The 21,989-nt window shown below is 40.4% G+C and overlaps 1 protein-coding gene across 4 annotated transcripts in view; it reads right to left on the reverse strand.

The window, feature by feature from the left end:
* Positions 1 to 2,436: 2,436 nt before the first annotated feature.
* IDE (insulin degrading enzyme) overlaps positions 2,437 to 21,989 on the reverse strand; it is an 82,899-nt gene continuing 63,346 nt past the window's right edge. For 3 of the 4 annotated variants that reach the window (XM_059662850.1, XM_059662852.1, XM_059662853.1), the window contains 10 exons: positions 19,729 to 19,839; positions 19,504 to 19,624; positions 16,152 to 16,243; positions 14,914 to 15,025; positions 12,306 to 12,473; positions 10,514 to 10,786; positions 9,427 to 9,488; positions 6,501 to 6,573; positions 5,734 to 5,801; positions 2,437 to 4,703 (listed from right to left, as the gene is read on the reverse strand). In XM_059662850.1, the coding sequence (XP_059518833.1) occupies positions 4,608 to 4,703; positions 5,734 to 5,801; positions 6,501 to 6,573; positions 9,427 to 9,488; positions 10,514 to 10,786; positions 12,306 to 12,473; positions 14,914 to 15,025; positions 16,152 to 16,243; positions 19,504 to 19,624; positions 19,729 to 19,839 (1,176 nt within the window). In that variant the 3' untranslated portion in view covers positions 2,437 to 4,607. Of the gene's footprint in view, positions 4,704 to 5,733; positions 5,802 to 6,500; positions 6,574 to 9,426; positions 9,489 to 10,513; positions 10,787 to 12,305; positions 12,474 to 14,913; positions 15,026 to 16,151; positions 16,244 to 19,503; positions 19,625 to 19,728; positions 19,840 to 21,604; positions 21,750 to 21,989 lie in introns of all 4 variants that reach the window. The other variant, XM_059662851.1, reaches the window with a different exon arrangement.

Here is a 21,989-nt window from a genome sequence, read left to right on the forward strand (position 1 = left end):
CCATAAGCTTCCCAAAGTATACAATAACTTTCAGCAACACTTTTCTTCAAAATAATGAATTAAAACTTCCTGCAAATGCTTTTTTTGCACAAAATTCGACATTTTTAAGCATAAAAATACCTATGATGTTAACACCTTCAGAAAACTTGACATATGAGTTTTGAAGCTTGTTGTCAATACAACAAAATAGCATACATATCAAATCGTATATATATCAACATATGTGTAACTCCATCTCTTGAAAAAAATGCACATTAACTGGTACATAGGGTTCTCTTCTGTCTTCCAAAACGTTATGTAAGACTGGTATAATCCATCTTTAAACATTTCATAGAACTTACCAGTGAAGCCATCTGGGTTTGGAATGTTCTTTGTGGGAAGGGTAGTAAATCAATTTTTTAAATACCTATTCAAACCTTCTTTTCATGTCTGTTTTGGTAATTTGTGTCTTTCAAAAAATTTACCTATTTCATCTAAGTTGCAAATTTTATTGGTGTATGGTGCCTAAACCAAGATAAAGGGGTCAAAGACCAGCCCTTCCTTTGGGTGAGTCCAAATTCCCTACTACACATGGACCTTGTTATTAGGAGATACTTGATGATGGACTTAGAGGTAAGGAGTCATGAGGTCATTGTACTGCTTTACAAATCTGTAGATTAAAATTCAAAATAAAAAGTTAAACGACATATTCCTATTCCATAATCCAGCAATTTAAGGAAACAATCAGATCACACACATACTCTGCACCAGGAGTTTACCATGGAACAAAGTTTGAAAACACCCTAAACATCCCGCAAAACACAAAGAAGATTCAATAAACAAACTACAGTGTAATATGACACCACACACCCCAAACCAACAAAATCACATTTTTTTTCCAGGAAAATTCTCATTACAGGTAGACTACCGAAGGAAAAAGTTGCCACACCAAATATATGACCCCATTCTATGTGCACAGGGAAGACTTCGAAGAAACTCAATGCAAATGTGGTGTCTCTGAGGGGTGGGGTCAGACGTGACTCTTCACACTCCTCTGCTGAATTTCTTGAAGGGTTCCAGACACTCTCTCCACTCCAGAGGCAACAGGGAGAGCTTGCATTGACTTAGGGGTTAGCAGACCAGGAGGGTCTGGATTAATCCAACAGGGAGGTGGTGATGACTGGCCACGGGGTAGCCCAGCAGAGTGGAAACAGTGAACTAGAGAAGTGGCCAGACTCTGAGATCCGGCCTCACTCCCTTCTAAACAGTCAAAGGTTGGGAGAGTAAGATGGCCTATGTGAAACAGGTACAGTTTCAGACAAATGTAAAAGCACCTGCCTTTCTATTTTGTTCCAAAAGTGCATTGACTGGTAGCTTGGTAGCTTTTATTACAGGAAATGAGGTGCAGAGTTTAAAGATCTGAGTGGAGGCTTGAATCTGTGCCTCCAGCCTGCTCCTGGACACACGGCTTAGCCATCCTGAGCCTATTTTCATTTTCACCTCTGATCATTTTAATCATAGTCCTCCCACAGCAAGATTTCTGTGGAAGATGTCTGTGAAGGTGGTCTGTAATCTACCAAGTGCTTTACATTTATAACGTGAAGGTTAATGCAGGCTATGAGCTGCCCAAAATGCTGTAACATCTTTGAAGAGTTGGACTTGGATGAGAAAAGTAGCAACGCCATAGTACCAATAAGCTCTGCCACAAGGAACAATGGAGTGTACCATGCTCAAGTTGAGCAGGACAGTAAGTGAACTTCATTTGACAGGCAGCAGGGAATAGGGATCTGAGTCACCGGGGCAAGAGCCCTGGCAGGGAAGGGTTCCGAGGGCAGGAACCACCCTTACAAAAGGAAGATCGCAAAAACATAAATATTCCAAGAAGCTGTACTGAAGAACTGGAGAAGGGGACCAGAGGATTCTCACGGACTGCAGCACCACCGGGCACAATGCCATGGGGGCTGCACCATTGTCTGCGGCTTGAAACTTAGGGACAAGCAGATTCCCATCTGAAGTGCGGGTCTGAGCCTGCTGACAATCACATGAGCAGAAAGGTTATCTTGATAGGGAGCCAGAGGCTGGGGGCTACACAGGTATCTGCCTAGACTGCAGTGTGGTAAGAAGATGCAAAGACCAGCTGTCGAGGAGAGGAGAGACATTTTTGTTTTCCTAACCTTTTATTTTCTTCCCTGTAATGCCAGGGACAAATCTTTCCTGGTTTGGACTCTGACAATACTCACAGCAAGGTCAGCTTCAACCATCTACTCTTAAGAGTGTGAAACTGACCCGTTTTTTTTTACTAAATCATGCTACCAGGTGGACTTAAAGCAAAAAACTCACTGCTTTCTGCAGTAGGAACAATGAAGGCAGGAAACATTGTGAAATCAGGATGTTGAGAGGTAGGTTGAGAACTGGCCACAGAAACAGTAAAAATAATACAAATGCAAACTGCAGAGGTTAAATTCAGGCGATTTATTGTAAACAGGATTACCCTAGCACTCCACCACACGGGCTGTGTCACATGCTCTCTCTTCCAAATCAACTAGCCCAGAAGACTCTTCTAAAATGTCACAGGTGACTAATAGTTTGTTTCACAAATCTTTACTAAGCACTGAGTAAATAGTTTCGGGATACAGAACCTGGGTTGTCTGATATTGTTCCTGGACTGCAGCTTGGACCCAGCTAGATGAATCCATTAGTATGCCTGAGTGATCGATCCAATGGTAGCTCTCGATCCAATCTGGAAACCAGCCGATGCTGGAGCACACCCAATAATAACCCCACGTCCCTGGAAGACCACATGCCATTCCTTTCAGGTTTCTTCATGTGACTTGTTCATAAAAATAACTTGAATTTCACCATTTTTTTTTTTACAAGAGCTTAAAGTTACTCAGTTATTCACCCTTATAGTGGTGGACTTAAATACTCACGGCTAATTTTAGATTCCTCTTGTATATATTTGCAGTTCAACGAAAAGCTGCATAGTCTACAAATGCATAAAACCAGAAGGAAGTGAGGACTCACGCACCTTCCGAGGGACAAAGATGGGCTTCACACAAGGAAGCCCGTGAAGGTAGGGATAGAAGACAGTTACAGCACCACGTTTATGTGACGGAAATGGAGCCCCGCTTTCCAAAGCAGCCTCCGCAGCAGTGATTATATCACTCTTGCCCCAAATTTAGATTACTTGGGAAATGGAAAATGTGAAAACTGAAGATGTGAAAAGACATGATTCTACAGAAAGAAATCCTGCCCAATGGGCTCGTGTGGAGGTAACAGGTCACTGGAAAACGCCACTCATTGCTCTGCCTGAGTTAGTGGACAACAGGGCCACTATTGTTACAGGCGCCTGTGTGTGGAAGGTAGTCGCAATTTCTCTTGAAGTTTAGTAACAGCAAATATTTCAAAACAGCTGTTAAAGCTATCGTAACAATTTCACTTAAAATAGTATCTCATGAGAAAAATATTTTTTAAAAGTCCACTGCAGTCATCATTTGTGTGTTCATATGTTTATATTTATATATATTTTTAAAAAAAAAACCTTAATGCTTATGGGAATATTAGACTGGCAGTAAGAATGGATTTTAGGGTCTTATGGAGATCATGCTAGTAGAGAATCCAAGACTTTATTTTTTTATACCTCATAAAAGGTGGCTTTGTTCTTGTTGCCTTTTGATTCACAAGGGGGCAAATATTTTGGTTCATATACTACCCCTCATGGTAATAAAAAGTGACAGGTGTCTACACGAGCTGATGTTGGACAAGCTGATATTGGAAAAGCATGTCACACACTCAGTGGGATCTGAAGTTCGCCCTATTTGTACTTGTTAAACACAGGAACACGTTGATGGGGAAAAGTAAAACTGATGGAACACCACAAACCAACGACGAACAACAAGAATGTCCATATAGTTCAATCAGAAAGGAACAAATCACAGTAATCCTGAGAAATTCAGTTTGGGACAAAATTGATGTGAGTCTGTATTTCTAGCACTATAAAGTAGGTCGTTCTAGGGTTTTCCAGCATTTGACTAGTTTGAATAAAAAACATGTTCAAATTTTATAAAAAGATTAAAACCATGCCTTATATTCAGCAATTTCACTAATAAAAGAAAATTGCATTGCTTTGTTCATTATCTGCCAAATGTAATGTTCTCCATTGATTTACACAAAACCATCAGGTAGAAAGCAAGTTTGAGGATCGCTTTTTAAAAAGGTATTACCTTTCTTTCTACCTGCTTTGAAGCCTTTGCTGTCAACCTAGGAGGCTTTTAGAAAAAACATAACATTTTCTTCTAATAAGTAACTATTTTACAGAAGAGGGAAAGAAGGTTCTAAAGGAATATCATTCATCATTTTAAGTATTGTTATATAAGGGAATTTCTCTTAGTAATGAAAAATTTTTAAATATTTAAGAGGCATGTATTTTAAAAATACTCTACATCTATAAGATCTTGTAATTTAATTACTCTGGATTTTTAATGTTTCTACATAATGACATCTGACACCATCTCTTTTTCCATGTGTGTCGCTAACAGGGAACCAGAAACTCTTCAAGTGGCTAAGACTGTTTCGTAGCCTGGAAGACCCGGGAATGCGTCCGCCTGCACTCTGCCTCCGTGGGGTCTTCAGAGCTTTGCAGCCATGAAGTTGATATGTGGCTTCACAAGGGGGAACAGGGGCAGGCCACGCTTGAACTCGGTCATGTTCTGAATCACTTCAGGCTGCAAAGGAAATAAGTTGTCTCTTAGTGCCTTCAGCCTAAAAAGCAGACCGCACAGGGCATAGGCATTTTCCTTTTCCTTTCATACACTAGTTTCTACCCATAAATTATGACCTTTCCTCCTGGATCAGCAGGTCAGAGGGTATACGAAAACCTGCGAGAATGCCCCGTGAGATTCTGGGCCGGAAGGAAGATCCCGGCTCTCTTGGGGCTGGCACACCAGGGGCTCAGTGCCAAGGCTTCGGCAGAGTGCCAGCGGCGCGTGCGCCCACCCAGCAAGAGCCTGGCTACATGGCCAGTTTTCCTCCTCCTGCAATTAAATGCCAGCCCTTCCAGATGATTAAAATACGCAGGCACTGTGGAAGGGACTGGGGCCAGAGGGGCTGGACATGGCTCGCTGCAGAGTAACACAACTGTTTAAGCTAGAGGCAAAGGCAGGCAGACAAGAGCAGAGGCTAAGTTTCTATGCAGCTGAAAATACAAAGGTATGGCCCCTGGGAGCTGTCAGGAGGAGGAGGACCAGGCCTTCAAGAGAGACCTAGGGTAGGGGAGGCCAGGGGATTGTCAAGGGCGGGGGGGAAAAAAAAAAGGAGACATATGTAATACTCTAAGCAATAATAAATAAATAAATAGATAGATAGATAGATAGATAGATAGATAAAAAGGAAAAAAAAAAAAAAGAGAGACCTAAAGCAGAGGCTTGAAAGTCGGTGGCCTGAAGCCGCTAGGTCTTCCTAGGTCAGTGATGGCGAACCTATGACACGCGTGTCAGAGGTGACACGTGAACTCATTTTTTTGGTTGATTTTTCTTTGTTAAATGGCATTTAAATGTATAAAATAAATATCAAAAATATAAATCTTTGTTTTACTATGGTTGCAAATATCAAAAAATTTCTATATGTGACACGGCACCAGAGTTAAGTTAGGGTTTTTCAAAATGCTGACATGCCGAGCTCAAAAGGTTCGCCATCGCTGTCCTAGGTGGTAAGTCCTCTCACAGCGCAACCTAACAAAACATTCACATTTCTTACCTGTGGCAAGGCTGGTGGTTGTGACAGATTTATATCATTTTGACACGGGAACTCTCCAACCACAGGACCTATAAGAAAACGAAGAACTTAGTGCTTTGCACTGACTGAGACTAGCACACAAGAGCAACTTTAAAAATAAAATCAAAACCAGACTCAGCTCATTACACAGCTGTGCCAGACCTGGTTTGTGTACTTCTCAGATCCTCCCAGGCTGCCTGCTCCCCGAGCCCTGCCTGCTGTCCTGCCTCCTCCCTGAAGTCCCAGTGATGGCTCATGATGTTACCATGGTTATTAAAGCAGCAATTTTAGTGCCCAGGTCTGACCTCACTGGACCCTGAAGCTCTGGCCACCAAAAACAAAACAACCAAGAAGGCAGCAGGACTTATTGGTTGTGGGGCAAACTTGGCCAGAGGCAGGAGATGGGCAGGGCTGAGCAGATGCCCCCCGCACCCCCAACACACACACACACACACCCCCACACACAGTGCTCCATACAACTTCCTCGGGATGAACCACCAGCCGCTAGCTGTGTTTTCTCACAGCACCGTGGCCAGCCTGGCACTGTGCCACCTGGTCGGTTCTCTCCTCTGTTGCCTCGTTCCCCTTCCCCCTATTTTGGCTTTGCTAGAGCAGACCCTGTCTCCCGCCAGCTCCCCTCTGCACTTCTTTACTTCCTGCTGCTCCGTAAGGATGTGGCTATGGCAAGAGACAGCTGGCAGGTGACTAAAAACATACATGTTTTTAAAAAGTCAATATTCAATACTTACAAGAATCCATTTCTCTGGCAAGAACATGGACGGACACCTTATGTCTCCTCGGGGCATCCACTGCCAACATTTCCTAGGCAGAGAGAATAGCCGAGTCACCTTTTGCCCCACGAAGGGACAAAAAGATGCTCTCTTACAGCAAAGAAGAGTCAGCTTCCTTTCCTTCCTCCACACTTGCAGTCTTTTATTTAAACTCTACAAACCTTAGGCAAGAATTGTTCTTCACCCCATTTCACAAATGCGTCCAAGGAGGTTAGGTGATGTGATCAAAACTTTACGCCTAGTAAGTACCTCAGCTGGGATTAAAAATGGAGCCTCGCGCTCACTGGGGTATGATCCTGGGACAATGGCCTGCGCTTAGTCAAGGGACGACCACAAAGCCTGCTCCTCTAAGACCCTTCTCCCATTCTGCAGCTACCAAGAGAAGGAAACTAACGTTTGTTGAGAGTTCTGCTTTGTACCAAGCGCTCTCCTGTGTCAGCTCATTTGAGTCTCTCTAAGCTACGACCCAACCTCTAAAACACAGGTAGGACTTGCCGCTGTCCCAGCTCGTAAGGGATGATGTCGGAAGGGAGGGCTGCTTGCTCTCCATCCCACCACATTGCTTTGGAGGCTCCCCCTTGGTCACTGCCATGAGCACCTGGAGTGGGCGGCTGGCAGGCAGATCCCGTGGGGAGTGTAGTGTCTCCACACCTGTTTCTCAGCGCGGGATCTTAACCCATGTTCTCCGAAGGGAAACAAGCTGTGATAAAGCCTCCCCTGATGCCTCAGCCCGAAGTAGCGTTTTGTATCCTCAGAGGGAGAGACCATCAGCGAGGCCAAATCAACCCACAGCTATTTATGGAGCTGCTATGAGCCTGGTCCTGTGCAGCGGCCATGGAGGCCCTGCCCATGCTACACAGCACACCGACCACGGCTTCTCCAGCTGGTGAGCAGCCAGGTTCTCCCACACGTGTGCTCTGGCCTCTCCAGAAACATGGATAAGAGCATCTGACTGGAGTGAAAAGTTTGCTTCTAAAGATCTATTCTTGATCACTTTTCACCCAAACCTTCACCGTCTTCTGATTAACCTACAGTAGTTGACAGTAGAATGCCCTCTTTGGTTTCAGGCTGTTCTCAACTTCCTGACCAACTGGGGTTAATCCCCATTTCTCTAAAGGCAGGTCAACCAACCAACCAACCAACCAACCGATGTGAAAGGGACACATCGACTAGTTGCCTCTTACATGAGTCCTGACCAGGGCTGGGAATCGAGCCTGCAACTGAGGTACGTGCCCTTGACTGGAATCGAACCCAGGACCCTTCAGTCCATGGGCCGTCACTCCATCCACTGAGCCAAACCAGCTAGGGCTAGATTTTATTTTTAAAAGAAGTTTCAAGTTTACAGCAAAACTGAGTGGAAGGTACAGAGATTTCCTACACACCCGTTGCTCCCACACATGCATAGCCTGTTCCCTTATCCAAATATGTTTATATTTTAAGACTATTACTGCCAAAGAGCAAGAGTAGTTTAGATGAGACTCTTATCTTCCTTTACACAATGCGAAGGGAACTGTGAAGTAAAGAAAATAATTTGCCCAGCCATTTCCACAGCCAAAAAGCTCAACTCTCATTGCTAAAAAAGTGCATTCAAAATACTGGCTTTTAACCTCAAATTTTGAAACTGAAATTGTATTGTCTCCCTTTTTGTACTGCTAAGGTGTTATTGGCTTGTAGTTTTGCAGGGGATTTGGGGCAGTAAGTGTAAGTGACGCGTAGATAGTGCAAGGTCACCGTTTCCTCTAGGAAACTCTGGGCACCTCCAGGTCAGGCACTGCCTTTTCCCCATCCCCCCACAGCACCAACACTGGTGAACTGAACGGGTACTGGGAACCCTACTATAGGAGAAAAACGTGATTAGCCTTCACTGTACAAGTAATTTCACAAAACCATTCGAATGAGAACTGCATGTACTGACTCTTGTATGGTCAGTTACTATATATCCCTGAAAATAACATTGTAAAGTAGACGATTTCCCCCCCCAAAAGAGATGTTAGCACAGGGCAGGACTAAATTCCTGACCAAACAACCGGCACCTAACAAATCAGATATGAGCCAGGAGAAATGGCTAGAGCACTACCTAGGATATAATCGTAAGGCGCCATGGTAATTACAGAGTATAATTTTGCTCTTTATCCTGCAAAACAGACATAAAAGTATTTTACAGAGAGGCCACAATATATTACAAAAAATGTATATGTAACACTTGAAGTGCAACTCCATTGCAGTAAAAAATTTTAATTTCTGCACTTAGCATGCTTATTAGACATTATATAACTTCTTAACAAAATGTTTGCTACCCTTATAAGAATTTTGTTACAGGTGGGGAAAATTTAGATGGTGCTAACCTCTTAAAACTGTACTGGGAAAACTTTAATGGTGGTGTTTCTCTTTTCTTTGATAAACTATCTCTATAAGTACAGGCATTCAAAACTCGTAAGATTCCAATACACTGTTCAAAGGTAGAGTGAGTGATCATTTATCTAAAGCAGCGGCCACAGTGGCCCCTAAAAGGGTGAAGACAACTTATAGTTGTCAGAGAGTGGAGAACTCTAATTCTCAAGTTCTATTTGTTTTCTTTGCTCTTGCTTCCCACCCAACAAGCTCAGCAATGTTCTTTGTGGGCTTGGGGTGGGGAACAGAGAGAAGAAACAAAAGGGTGTAAAGAGATGGATCCAGAAGCCAGGATGCGCCACACAGTCCCTGGTCCCTGGGTTCAATAGGAATTGTCTCTTTTTTCTAACAGTAATATGTCCAAATTACCCCCACCCATAAAAATGCCTTCATACATCCTGCCCAAATGGGTTAAAAGCAGCAACAAACACAGAACACAGCACATACAATATTTCCTTATCAGTCAAAATCTAAATATAGAAACTCAATTTACCTTGTAGAATTTGATGATATCTTCCTTGGTAAGTGTCTTTAAATATGCAACTTCTGTATTATCTGAAAAAGTAATCACAGAATAATTTACTAATAATCCCATGTTAAGTAGCCCCGAATACTATATGAAATGACAATATACTTCATTTCAACAGTCCTAAGTATCCATACTTTTAAGTGATCATCTGCTCCTACAAGTGGTAAGGGAATAAATTTCAAGTAAAAAGTTAAGAGGATATCCTGGCTTTCTACATTTGAGCTGTTGGGTCTTGGGCTAGTCATTTCCACTTTTCGGGGCCTCAGTTTTCTCATCCTGAAATTGGGACTAATAACTACTTAATGGGGCTGTAGTGAGAACAAGAAAAATGATAAATAACAGTAACACATAGCTAGGGCACATGGCAAATGCTCAGTAAAAGGTCAGTACTATATGAACAGTGAATACAACAGCTTGAAATTTTACAGGTAAGGAAATAGAGGCCCAAAAAGGTAAGCTGGCCAAGACCTTCAGCTTATCGGTATCAGAATGAGAACACAACCCAACTCTCCTGACTTCCAGTGTAGCTTAGCGCACCCACTGTTCTCTCCGCTCTAGAAGAGAGGTAGAAGGGAGCGGGTAAGCAGGAGGCTCTGGGGAGCATAGCTTTCCCAAATCTAAAAGCACTGAGACGGTTTTGGAGATCCCTAAAGGCAAATGTTTGAACCCCAGTGCCTCCAGGGCAGCACTGCCTCAAGAGAGTTGAATCTGCAAATTTTTCTTTTTCTTTTTTTTCAGTGTTATGTAATATTGCCTACATATCCATGCTCAGAGCCTCAGGGCACAGTGATTGAGCACAAAAAGTGAAATAAGATTTATTATTAGTGTGTTAGTATGAGATACAGGTAGATCCATCTCTAACTTCCAAGAAGAAAAAAAGATAAAGTTTCTAATAGGAAAGTTATACTAAATAATGGTTTTTTTAGAAGTGCTGTACTCCCATCCCCCTCCCAAATCAGTACTAGACCATCACCTACAAAATGAATGGCCTCAATGTCCTTAAAAGTTACGTGTACATGCCATGAATGTTGGGGCCCTCATTTTGCCTTACCTCTGTCAAAATTGTATTGCTGGGAGATGATTTCCCCCCAGTATTTAGCACACTCTGCAGACAGTTTCTTTGGTTTGTCTAGTCGGCGAATTGCTAACGCCTGAATGTGTTTTTGGAAGGCCTCATCTGTCATGTCCTCTATGGACTTTTCCATGGTGACTAAGAAAGCCTCCACTCTGCTTTCTAGGTAGTGAGGAGGCTTTTCCGACTGGATGATGAATCGTAAGCCCTGTATGCCGTTGGCTCGACGTGGACCACTGAAGACGATATAGCCTGAAACATAAACACCAGCCAGTCAGGACCTTGGCATTTGAGACTCAGACTTTGAATCTTTCAAAAATTATGCTGTCAGAGCAAATAAAATCCATATTAGGGTTTTATGTTATTAACCTCTGAAGAAAAATGAATAATTAAAGTATCTTCAGGACAAAGCAGAAGAGTTCTCTAAAGAATAGTCAAAAAGTTAGCGATAACTCTTTCTTCTTAATACAAAAATAAAACAAAAAGAACCCTATTTATCATTCAGCTCAACATCCCACAACTCCTAGTTATCTGCTAGTTAATCCCCTTCAATCTAGGTTAAAGTTATTTCCATCCCTGTCCATTGTCCTGCCACTGTTTCCTTCCACATCCAAGTTTCTGATGTGAACTTGCTTCTACCACTGAATTTTGTTAGGTAACCCACTCCTAGACCAACTCCATGCAGATTGGAAATCTCTAGAGATTGCGCTCATGCACTACTACCTCCCCTCAACATCTTTTCTAAACTAAACCCGTGGCGTGCCTCCTTCAGCTGCACGGCCCTGGACCACACTTCTGAAACGCTCTTCAGTACAGCCTTCAGAGTTTAAACCACACTGTACTATAATTCTTATTATCCCTTTACAGGTCTGCCTTCCTGATTAGATTGTGAGCTCCCTGAAGGGAAGGTCCAGCCATAACAGCTATGGCCATGGTCTAGCATCTGCCCATGATGGCTGTTGAAAAACAGATTGGGCCAAAACCGGTTTGGCTCAGTGGATAGAGCGTCAGCCTGCGGACTGAAAGGTCCCAGGTTCGATTCCGGTCAAGGGCATGTACCTGGGTTGCGGGCACATCCCCAGTGGGGGGTGTGCAGGAGGCGGCTGATCGATGTTTCTCTCTCATCGATGTTTCTAACTCTCTCTCTCCCTTCCTCTCTGTAAAAATCAATAAAATATATATTTTTAAAAAAAGCATTTACACTTTAAAAACCAACAAACAAACAAAAAAAACCAGATTGGTACTTGGAGAGACTCGCCCAAATCCTTCTTCACTGGTTCTTCCCGGTATTACTGGAGCTTCTTTTTTCCCCTCCTTAATCAAACCTGCTAAGATCTCCAAGAATTTAAATAGTGCTTAAATCTCTGCCTGAAACATTTCCTCAACAAACACTTACTGAGTAACTTCTATGTGTCCCAACATGAGTAAGAGAAAAAACCTGCACCCTCAGAGAACCCAGTTAGTGAGCCTCAGCTTCCCTGGATGGCCTGCTTCCCACCTTGCCACCCGTAACAGCCTGCCCTTACCATCCTCTCTCCTCCACACACGTCCTCTTTATTGACATGTATGTAATGTAAACATAGCGTCATCTCCTTAAGAACTGCGTTTGTGTCTATAAGCTATTAATTGTTTATCTTTTAGAAGTAGATCCCCCATAAACAGGTTTCACAAGTCTTTCTGAATAGAGCGCGCCTGAAGCAACACAGAATTTTTTCTGAGGACAACAGTTGCTCCTCAAGGTCTAGGACACCCGCCGCCCCACGCCTCTCACCCAGCTGCTCCTTGGTGCGCAGGGTGTTGAAGCAGGGCTCAGAGATGATCTGACAGAAGAGCTCGAGGAACATGTTCTCCGAGGTGCTCTGCATGTCTGTCTGGTAGTAGATCTCGATGCCACAGTTATTGTGAACTTCATTCCTCTGCTGGTAAACAAACCACCCTTCTAGAAGAGAATAACACATTCAAACACTTTTTTAGGGCTCAGGAAGGTTAGTGTTTTGTTTGAAAAGTTGTTCAATTTGATGGGTGTTTTTTGGCAATTCCAAATTGCAATTAATTTATTAGAATGTGAAATTCAAATTACCTCTGGGAATCCTATTACAGTGATTTGTATGTGGTGGGCCCCCATTAAACATGCACTGAATTTAAAAGGCAAAGAACTTAGGAAAAACTAAATATTTTAAGACTAAGTATTAATGCTAAATAAGATCCATAGTTAATAAAATGAACAATGTAGTGTATGTACTAAATTAGAACCAGCTAATACATGTAAAAACCTCAATAGAAATAACACCTATGTTTTCATAACCATACAAAAAATGTTAATTACTAGTTGTGCCTTTATTATCTTGAGTTTCTATTTAACTTTCTATTCCCAATACTGCTTACTCACACCCACACTAACGGTCATTTTCCAGATTTACACCAATGTGTACAATGCCTAACATCTCACTTTAAAGAGGAGAAAACTGAGACCCTGAGAAGGGGGCAACATGTCCAAGTCCTTTAGCTGGGACTAAAACTCAGGGACATTGATCAAACATTTCATCAAAATTATGAATAGACAATTATGCTTTATGATCTGATAACTTTATTTCAAGAGCAATAAATGTGAAGAAGCAAACATACAGTGCTTAGTATGTAGTACTGTATGACTCACAAACGTAAGATTTCTCAGACACAGTAGTAATGACAGGCTTGCTTGCTCTTCTAGAAGCTAAATTAGGCATCTGCAGTAAAGGGCGGCAGAGCAGCCTGGACTTGCATTGCACCTATTTCCCTTTTCTGACCAGGTCCAACTCGGACTAACAGTCAAACTTATCCCGGCGGCACTAAGTTTCCTCTTACCAGAAGAGGAAGGAGAACACAGGCTGTAATCCGCCTTCCCACACAGGCTGTAATCCGCCTTCCCACACACACTGCCAGCCTTTTCATGCTCATCCCCCAATGTCTCCTTCACAATGCCTGAATTTTTTCTTTTTAAACTGTTAGTATTGTCCCATGGAGAGTTAGTGAAGGACTACTTAAGATACTCATTACTGATCAGCTGGCTAAATTAGAATGTTTCCTAACACCTAGCATTTTGAGAAGGGGATATGAACTGAGTAATTTGTGAGAATGGGGAAATCTGTGAGGGCATTTGAGAGACAAAAGAGATAGGTCGTCCTAGGAAAAGCTAGAGAAGGCAGGAGGTGTAATACAAAGAGGTGTGAAAGGTAGATTTCCCTTTGAATTTTTTTCCTAGGCCTGCATCACTTTGCAGTGACTGAGGAACAAGGTAGCATTAGTCTGAGATGAACCATCACCAGGTCTGTGAGGACTGGTCATGCAGAACTGCAGAGCTGTGCTCAAGGATCCTTGCACATTCAACCATGACATCCTGAGGCCATACTATGTTCAAGCTGCTTTCGTAGCTGCTCAAATGAGGCAGGCACAGACCCTATAAACTAACAAAGGACACGGAGATGCACTTCAATCCCAACGCAAGACAAGTCTGAGCAGCTTCAATAAGGAAAGGTTCAGGAAGCCTGTGCTGGGAGGTTGAGGAAGTGATCACCCCAGCTGGGAGCTTTACAAAAAGTTTGGTGGGCTAGGGGGCTTATCACATGTGTTTGGAAGGATGAATAGGGTGTAGACATAGGTCTATGAGGAAAAGGAGGGGTGGGTGAGGGAGAGAGCAACATTTCAGGAGTATAAAATAGCTGGGGGAAAAAGACATAGACCATACATGCCTGGGAAACAGCCAATAATCGGGTCTGGCTAAAAAAAACCAATGCTTTTCATTCCTGGTCTAATAATGCCCCACTAAACAATTTTGAACAATATTGAAAATAATGCTTAATGAGTTCTTATATCAACAGAAACCATTATTAATGCAAAAGTAATTTGACATTGGAACTCTGATATATTAATTATTATCCGTTATGTTAAAATTCCTCATAAAATATCCACGAAATAATACATGTTGTTATCTGGACCTATAGCTTTCCTAAAACTATTTCTGCCAAAGACCCCTATGGACTTCCCATTAGATATTATAATTCTAGTTTTTATACATTTTATTTCATGATTCACGATCAACATTTCTTTAGCTTTGTGATATGTTTACTTCCTAACTCCTCTACACTCAATTACCCATCAATTCCAGTATCATTCTCTTCAAAATAATGGCCTACATCCAATTTCATCTCGTTGGTCCACTTACTGAGAATTTTGTGACAGAATTACCTATCATTAATCATACCTCTATAAATAGTAGAGGATCCTGTAGTTCTTTACCATAAAACAACACATTATCATCCAAATGAATTTGGTCTACCTGTAATTACCCACAATATTATGTCAAAGTTATCTATCACCAAAGTTATAACATTTCAACTTACTGTCAGGGAGCTGAACTTCTCTGTACCGAACCAGTTGACTTGGAAGGAGAGGTTTTGTATGAGCATGTTCAATAAGAGTGTCCTCAACCATCTGCATAATTCCTAATGCAGCCTGTGGAAAAGACAGGTCACAGTAATTACAAGAACACAAATATATCTTGTCTGTGAAAATAAATATAGTATATTGAATGACAGCCCATGCAATATGAAAATATGCCTGTGAAATAAACCAGCTTACTTTACCATAAAAAATGGGTTTTTAAATCTTAAATACATTTGATCCTACTCAAATGGGTGAAAATGAATTGTCAATTTGCAATAGTCACTATGGTAGTAGTGAAGAGAAACAGAGATCCAGACCATCTTGATGCTGGGAAAGGCATTGCTAAAGCTGGAGAGGTACTGGTGATGGAAAGCTAGTCACCCCAAGTGAATGACAGCTGGGGTTACCGCAAAGCAAAGGAGCTGGGCATAAGGTTTTTGTTTTTTAAATATATTTTATTGATTTTTTACAGAGAGGAAGGGAGAGGGATAGAGAGTTAGAAACATCCATGAGAGAGAAACATCGATCAGCTGCCTCCTGCACACTCCCCACTGGGGCTGTGCCCACAACCAAGGCACATGCCCTTGACCGGAATCGAACCTGGGACCCTTGAGTCTGCAGGCTGATGCTCTATCCACTGAGCAACACAGTTAGGATTCAAATCCAGGCTGTTTGATTCCACACCATGTGCACCTAGTCACTACACCAGGGGTGGGGAACCTTTTTCTGCTAAGGGCTATTTGGATATTTTTAACATCCTTCATGGACCATAGAAAATTATCAACTTAAAAATTAGCCTGCTACATTTGGTCAACCATTTAATTAACTCACCTCTGTGCCTTGGCAGGGCCAGATCAAATGATTTTGCGAGCCTTATGCGGCCCACAGGCCAGATGTTCCCCACTCCTGCTCTACATAGTCCTGCTATCCTACACAGAATGAGGATAATTTTCCCCACTTCCTTCTGTAATTGCACAAGGCAGGCAACAGCAGAGCACAGCCATGACAGTAGGTCCACAGTTAACAATAATCTTCCATCATTCTGCTCCCCCATGCCTCCATAGAGCAGAGAGGGTTGAGTGAACACTGAAGTACTATTATAATCACACGGTGGTGGTTAACAGCTTTAGACAGACGAGGGTAAAGAATCTCTTGCACTGATTCATGAAAGATTGCTAAAACTTTAACCACCCACCTGCTTTGTTATGTTTCCATGGAGAAGGGCTTCAATGTGCAGCCGTGACAGGAGCTGAGGTATAAAGGCCTTCAGGCGAGGAAGGGTGACATCTGTAAAGGTGTAAGAAATACAGACTCTACTTATGAGGTGTTTTTTAAAAAAAGCCAACTCGAGACTTATACAAGAGTTCAGAATTCAAAAATAGTAGAGAGAGTTCCTGTATGCCCTTCACCCAGTTTTTCCTAATGTTAACAGTTTTCATAACCACGGTACAATGTCAAAACTAAGAAACTAATACTAGCACAATACTATTAACTAAAATACAGACTTTATTTGGATTTCCATTTTTCCACTAATCTCTCTTTTCTGTTCTAGGATGTAACCTGCAACCCCACCTCGCATTTAGTTGTCATGTGTCCTTATTTCCTCCCACCTGTGATAGTTCCTTGGTCTTTCCTTGTCTTTAATGATCTTAATACTTATGAAGAGCATTGTTCAGTTATTTTATAGAATGACCTTTATCTGTGTTTGGCTAGTGTTTTCTAATGATTAAATTGAGCTTATGTCTTACTAGGAAGAATACCACAGAGGTACCATGCCTTTCTCAGAGCACCACACCAGGGGTTCATAGTGTTGTATGCTGTAGTATTGGTGAAGTTAACACTGATCACTTGGCTGGGGTGGTGTCTTCCAGATGTCATTGCTGTGAGTGCACTATTTTATTTTTTTGGTTATAACTGAGTAACTCATGTAGGCTCTACAAGCAATTAGGAAAAGCCATCTGCTCATCAACACTTACTTTTCTCATTGTAATTAATAAATAATTTATTTGGGGGAAATACTTTGAAACTATACAAACATCCTGTTTTTCCTAAACTTTTACCTACTAATTTTAGCATCCATTGGTGTATATTGCCTGCATCAATTATTATTTTGGCATTCTAATAGTGAGTTTTCTACTCTCCACTTTCCTTCTACATGTACTGACTTAGTTCTTCAATAAGTTAAGAGTTGTTCCTTTTCCATTAGGACCATATTAGTGATTGCTACAGTGGATGCTAAAATTAGTGACTGAAATTTAAAGAGAGACATGGAAAAGGAATTAACAAGTGCTTACTATTAGCTGGCATCTTATAGATGTTATAAACTGTAAAGTGTGTGCTATTATCCCCATTTTAAAGATGAGAAAACTGAAGTTTAGAAAATATACGTTTCCTGACCCAAATCATCAAGTTATTAAGTTGCAGAGCTGGCATCTGATCCTTGGTCTAATTCCAAAGTGCACACCTGTCCTTCTCCATTGCACTGCCGAAGGACTCTTCACCCCCTTAGCACTCTCTGCAGGCCTACTCCTTTGCCTCTACTGAAAATATCTGTTTACATTCATGCTTTGCCACTAGACTGGAACTCCCTGATCAAAGAAACCCCATATAAATGGTCTTTTTATTTTTAATCTCAAGCAACTGGAGTCCAGGACCTGGTGCATCGCAGGCAGTCGGCAGATGCTGTTGGACCACAATGAACTCAGGTTCTTGCTATCCCATCACCTGAATAGCTGACTGACTTAAGAGTCAGAGGGAGCCAGCCTCTCACATGAGGTGTCTCCAGACTAAGCCACATTGGCATTACTGGATTATTGTGTGTGTGTGTGTGTGTAAATAAAACAGAACAGAATGGTTACTCATTAAAGAATTTCAACTAAAAAAGTGCTGACTTTCTCTTTATAAAATATAATTTAGGAAGGTTTCACATGCTTATGAGATATTAGTACGTAAGAGCTTATTCTGCTTAAGATTTACATAACATCTGACCCAGAAACTAAAAAACTTCTGCTTTTTGATCATTCTGAATGCAGGTTCAGTTTCTTGAAAAATGTATTTAAAATCAATTATGTGGTTATTGTTTTAAAGGATCTCATTGTTTTATTTTTTTATTATATTTTTATTGATTTCAGAGAGGAAGGGAGAAGGAGACAGAAACATCAATGATGAGAGAGAATCACCTATCAGCTGACTCCTGCACACTCCCCACCAGGGATTGAGCCCACAACCTAGGTATGTGCCCCCAACCGGAATCGAACCTGGGACCCTTCAGTTTGCAGGCTGGGCTCTATCTACTAAGCTAAACCGGCTAGGGCTGGTTGTTGTTTTTTAAAAAGGCAAAATTCTTGCTATTGACTGGATGTAACTATTTGAGGGGGCGGGGGAGGCATATTAACTATCCAGATTAAAAATGTACCTGTTTCAACAATAAAAAATATATAAATATAAAAATAATGTATCTACCCAGCCGGTGTGGCTCAGCTTGAGTGTCGAATTATGAACCAGGTCAGGGCACATGCCTGGGTTGTGGGCTCGATCACAGTGTGGGGCATGCAGGAGACAGCTGATCAATGATACTCTCTCATCATTGATGTTTCTGTCTCTTTCTCCCTCTCCCTTCCTCTTGGAAATCAATAAAATATATTTTTAAAAAATAATGTATCTGTTCTAGTTAATGAATTTTATAATCTATATACACCTACCCAATGCCTGAGACAACCAATAAAATAATGATTTTTCAATACTCTGTGCTCTTAATTTGTCACTGAAGACATTTAAAGCACAGTGTTACATAAGAAGGACTTAATATAAAAGATCATTAAAAATTCATTTCTTTTTCCTTATGGCTGAGCATGTAGGAAGAAAGATTAATTGGTAAAGTAACACCAAGAAATGAAAAAGATAAAAATAATAAAGGTTGATGTCAGTCTTCATTCTTTTCAATGAAGGACCCCTAAAAGTAATTTCATTTCATTCATTAAGCATTCATTAGACACACATAGAACATAGAACATTAGATGAGATACTAAATAAAGAGGATAAAAGGCAGGCATAATTACTACCCTCGAATTTACAACTTTCAAGCAAACCTATGAAAACTAGAATTAAAATTTTAGAAAAAAACAAAAGATGACCCTTCAAGTCTTTCTACAGTTCCTAGTTTTTAACTGAACTAAACTGATCAACAGATGCCTGAGTACTCCCTACAGGGTAAGACTTTCAAACCTAGTAGCCCTTTTCTCCTTTTCTGAAAACAGCATTAATAAGGTAAGTGCTTTGGTCAAAATATCTTGTCATCTGCAGAAATCTAGGAACAGTTCTAATTAACTGCTGTTGGTCCAGGTTGAAAATAGCAAATGTGGGTAAACTGCCTGAATACCAAAGCCACTTCAATGGTCACCACTGTTTTCATAAAAAGGTATGCAAATCTGGGTTTAAGAGCACTCTAAGTTATTAGAAAGCATAAACACTAGATGTCAGGATACAATAAAATTATTTTAGGAAAAAATGAAGAAAGTATTATGCTATAAGTAGAAACAGAGTCTCACCATCCAGGGCTTCTTTTAATTCATCTTTTGTCCAGGCCACCTCGGTCATCAGGAGGCGGAGGTAGTACATGGCATGCTGGTGAGGCTGTTCAGCTCGGAAATTGTTAAGAGATCGCATATACTAGTGAAGGAATGCATGGGTTCATTAATTTTATAAGTACTTTAAAAATCACTTCATGGACAAAAAAACCCAACAAATTATAAAAATAAGTTCAGAAAACTTACTGCCTCTTTGATAATTTCAAATCTTTTTTCATCAATCTCAAAGGTAGCCATTTTCTCAATAATCTTCTTTAGCAAAATTGGCTGCTTGTCATTGTAACCTTTCACCGAGAGCTAGAGAAAGAGTTCAGGGTTTTAAAAGTCTAAAAATATGATAAAATATCTTAAGCTTAATTTGTAAACATTGAGGAAATCCCCCCAACCAAGTGCTTTAAAATAAAAGTGAAATAAAAAACTCAATTAATTTAACTTCCCATAAATATAGTTTAACACTTAGGAAGATAACATTAATTATTGCTATTTACTAATAACTAAAAGCATGATTTTGCTTTTCTTAGACAAAACCAACAGTAGGAAAACTCAACTGATGCCCAACTGTGGCAGCACACACCATATTATCAAAATTCAAGTTCTCATAAAGTCTAAATTAATTATAGAATGTATTTTAAGTTTAATCTTCAAAAAATTTCTAAGGAATGGTTGGCTTAAGGTTTTTACAGGTGTGGTAAGAAAAATCATAGGGGAGGATTAGCTACAAACTATTGGATCTGTCCCCATCTTGTTTATATTTAGATATTTTTAAAAACCTATTTGGAGAAATCAGGCAGTTCCCAATTTTTTTTATGTGGCATTTTGGCACTTTTCTCATATGTCTCACCACTTGCTTGCTGGATGAGTTCTGATCTGTCAAAAGCTAATGGCAAAACAGATGTGTAGTGAGGATACACTGGATTTTTGCCTTGGGACAATTTAAGCATAACATTTTAAAAAGTGAGGGATGCATATTATCATATTTCCTATTATTATATTTGCACAAGGTGGCACCTACTGCAATAGAGGTTATCTACCTTATGAAAAGTGATAGGCAAGAACCTCAGCAGAAGTGAAGGTTTGTGGCCATAGAAAGCACATCACATGCTGTGGGAACTACACTGACAATTAGCTGAAAGCCCATTTTGTCACAAACAACAAATTTTTTATATGAATGGTAATGTGCTACCAAAACTCAATAGTGAAAAGTAAACAATGGATTATTACTTTTCTATTTGGAGTTTATTTTGATCTCTGACCTTCAAATTTCCCTGGACTCTGAGAATCGTTACATTGTATACATTCTTATACATTAAACAAAAGCTACCAGAAAATTTACTTGTGTGAAGAAAAAAAGTTGCTGCAAAATAAATAAAAATTTAAAACCCTAAAATCTTTTGTATAAGAATTTATAAAGAGAAGTACACAGCACATGCTCTCATTTTAGTTGTTACTAAAACATATATTTTCAAGAAAAGTGAAGATGAATGTGTGCCATAAAGGGATGTTAATTTGGAAATGAGATATAAGTTTGGAAATATATCACAAACAGTGTCCAGAAAGGATCTAGTTATTTCTTAGAGTGCATTTAACAATGATTATTTTGAAACACACTTAAAAATAGTTAATGAAGCATGCTACAAAAAAAGTGAAATGAAAATGCCACAAGTATCTAAACACAGGGATTTTTACTATTGTCAGCAGAAATAAAGGATGCTTATATATAAATAAAATTCAAGCACCACAACAATAGCTATGGACATCTTGCACTTACAGATGTTAATAAACTCAAACACATGAAAAGAACAACATGCTTTCAGAGTTAATATGTTAAGAATTTGAAGCAGAGGAACGTGCAAGGGAATGTAGCACATATACATGTTCACAAGATGTACTAAATCATTCATTAGTGTAGCTAATACTAATCTGAGTTCTTCAATCATTAAAAGGGTGCAAGAAAAAAACCATCAATCTTCTTGTTTAAAAATGCAGAAGTTAATAGTTTTCTCACGCTCAACACAATGCTTAAATGCTGTGGTGCCTTTTCTTTGGTTTTCATTTTACTTACAAGTATTGCATTCATTCCTGATGCAATGCCATAGCTCAAACCTGAGAGGCGTGCTGCATATGTATACTCTTTTAAATCATCCTTCAATAACCTGATAAACAGGTATGTCATGTTGCAATGGAGAGGATCAGCATAAATGTAGCGACTAACAAAAAGAAAAACAAAAGAAATGCTTTGATACCTCAAGCAGTGACATGGTAATGAAGAAACATGACCGAAGAGTATGGATATGCAGCCTCATGATCTGAATGGCTAGGGAAATAGTACAGGCCAACCTTATGTTTTACAATGGCAGCAAGACGTCATTCTCTGTTGTCAAAGACCAAGACTTCAGATATAGAATGGGTAAGATCTAAACCTAAATCAGGGTCCAATTTTGTTTGAG

Source organism: Myotis daubentonii, chromosome 13 (genome assembly GCF_963259705.1).
Source record: "Myotis daubentonii chromosome 13, mMyoDau2.1, whole genome shotgun sequence".
Taxonomy (NCBI): Eukaryota; Metazoa; Chordata; class Mammalia; order Chiroptera; family Vespertilionidae; genus Myotis; species Myotis daubentonii.